Source organism: Malurus melanocephalus, unplaced genomic scaffold, assembly GCF_030028575.1.
Source record: "Malurus melanocephalus ecotype Western Australia unplaced genomic scaffold, MMel_1.1 scaffold_266, whole genome shotgun sequence".
Taxonomy (NCBI): domain Eukaryota; kingdom Metazoa; phylum Chordata; class Aves; order Passeriformes; family Maluridae; genus Malurus; species Malurus melanocephalus.
In genome coordinates, this window is record NW_026623498.1 from 420801 (window position 1) to 421379 (window position 579).

The 579-nt window shown below is 40.4% G+C and overlaps 1 protein-coding gene across 1 annotated transcript in view; it reads right to left on the minus strand.

The window, feature by feature from the left end:
* LOC130579305 (kinesin-like protein KIF1B) overlaps window positions 1–579 on the minus strand; it is a 24486-nt gene that overhangs the window by 20739 nt on the left and 3168 nt on the right. Inside the window, exon 4 of the mRNA XM_057375991.1 lies at window positions 453–478. Coding sequence (XP_057231974.1) covers window positions 453–478 — 26 coding nt within the window. The remainder of the gene's footprint in view (window positions 1–452; window positions 479–579) is intronic.

The window sequence follows — 579 nt, forward strand, 5'->3', positions numbered from 1 at the left end:
GCATTTCACAGCTGCTGCCTCCACCAGCACACACACACCTCAACAGGGAGCAAAGGCTCCAAAACACCTGCACTGCAACCAAATGGGAGAGAAGGGATTGCTAACAAAATCAGGGAAAGAAGTGTCCTTGAACGAGCAGGAAGCAAATGAAAAAGGAACAGAAACATGGCTGAGCATACAGATCTTGAGAGCACATCCATTTAAAAGAGCTACAATTCTTATTTCCAACACAGCATTTCTGCAAATAAAAATTGTAAAGGTGCAGCCAACAGCAGGAAATATTAAAAAATCCCATCAGATATTTCCCTAGGATATGATCAAATCATCTAAATCACACATATGAGAAAGACCTGGGCCACTTTTCCAGTGTTCATATTCTCACTGCAGCAGTGACTTTAGATAGAACTTAGCCATTTATTTTAAAAGAAATTTKTAACTGACAAAGGGTTCACTCAAAGCCGATTCTATTAGCTGACACCTAAAAGAATGTCAACACATAAAGAAGCATTTTCTACTCTGAACTGTATTTAGAGTCTCTCCCAAATCYCTGCAGACAGAGGGCACAGTTTGTTCCCCCAT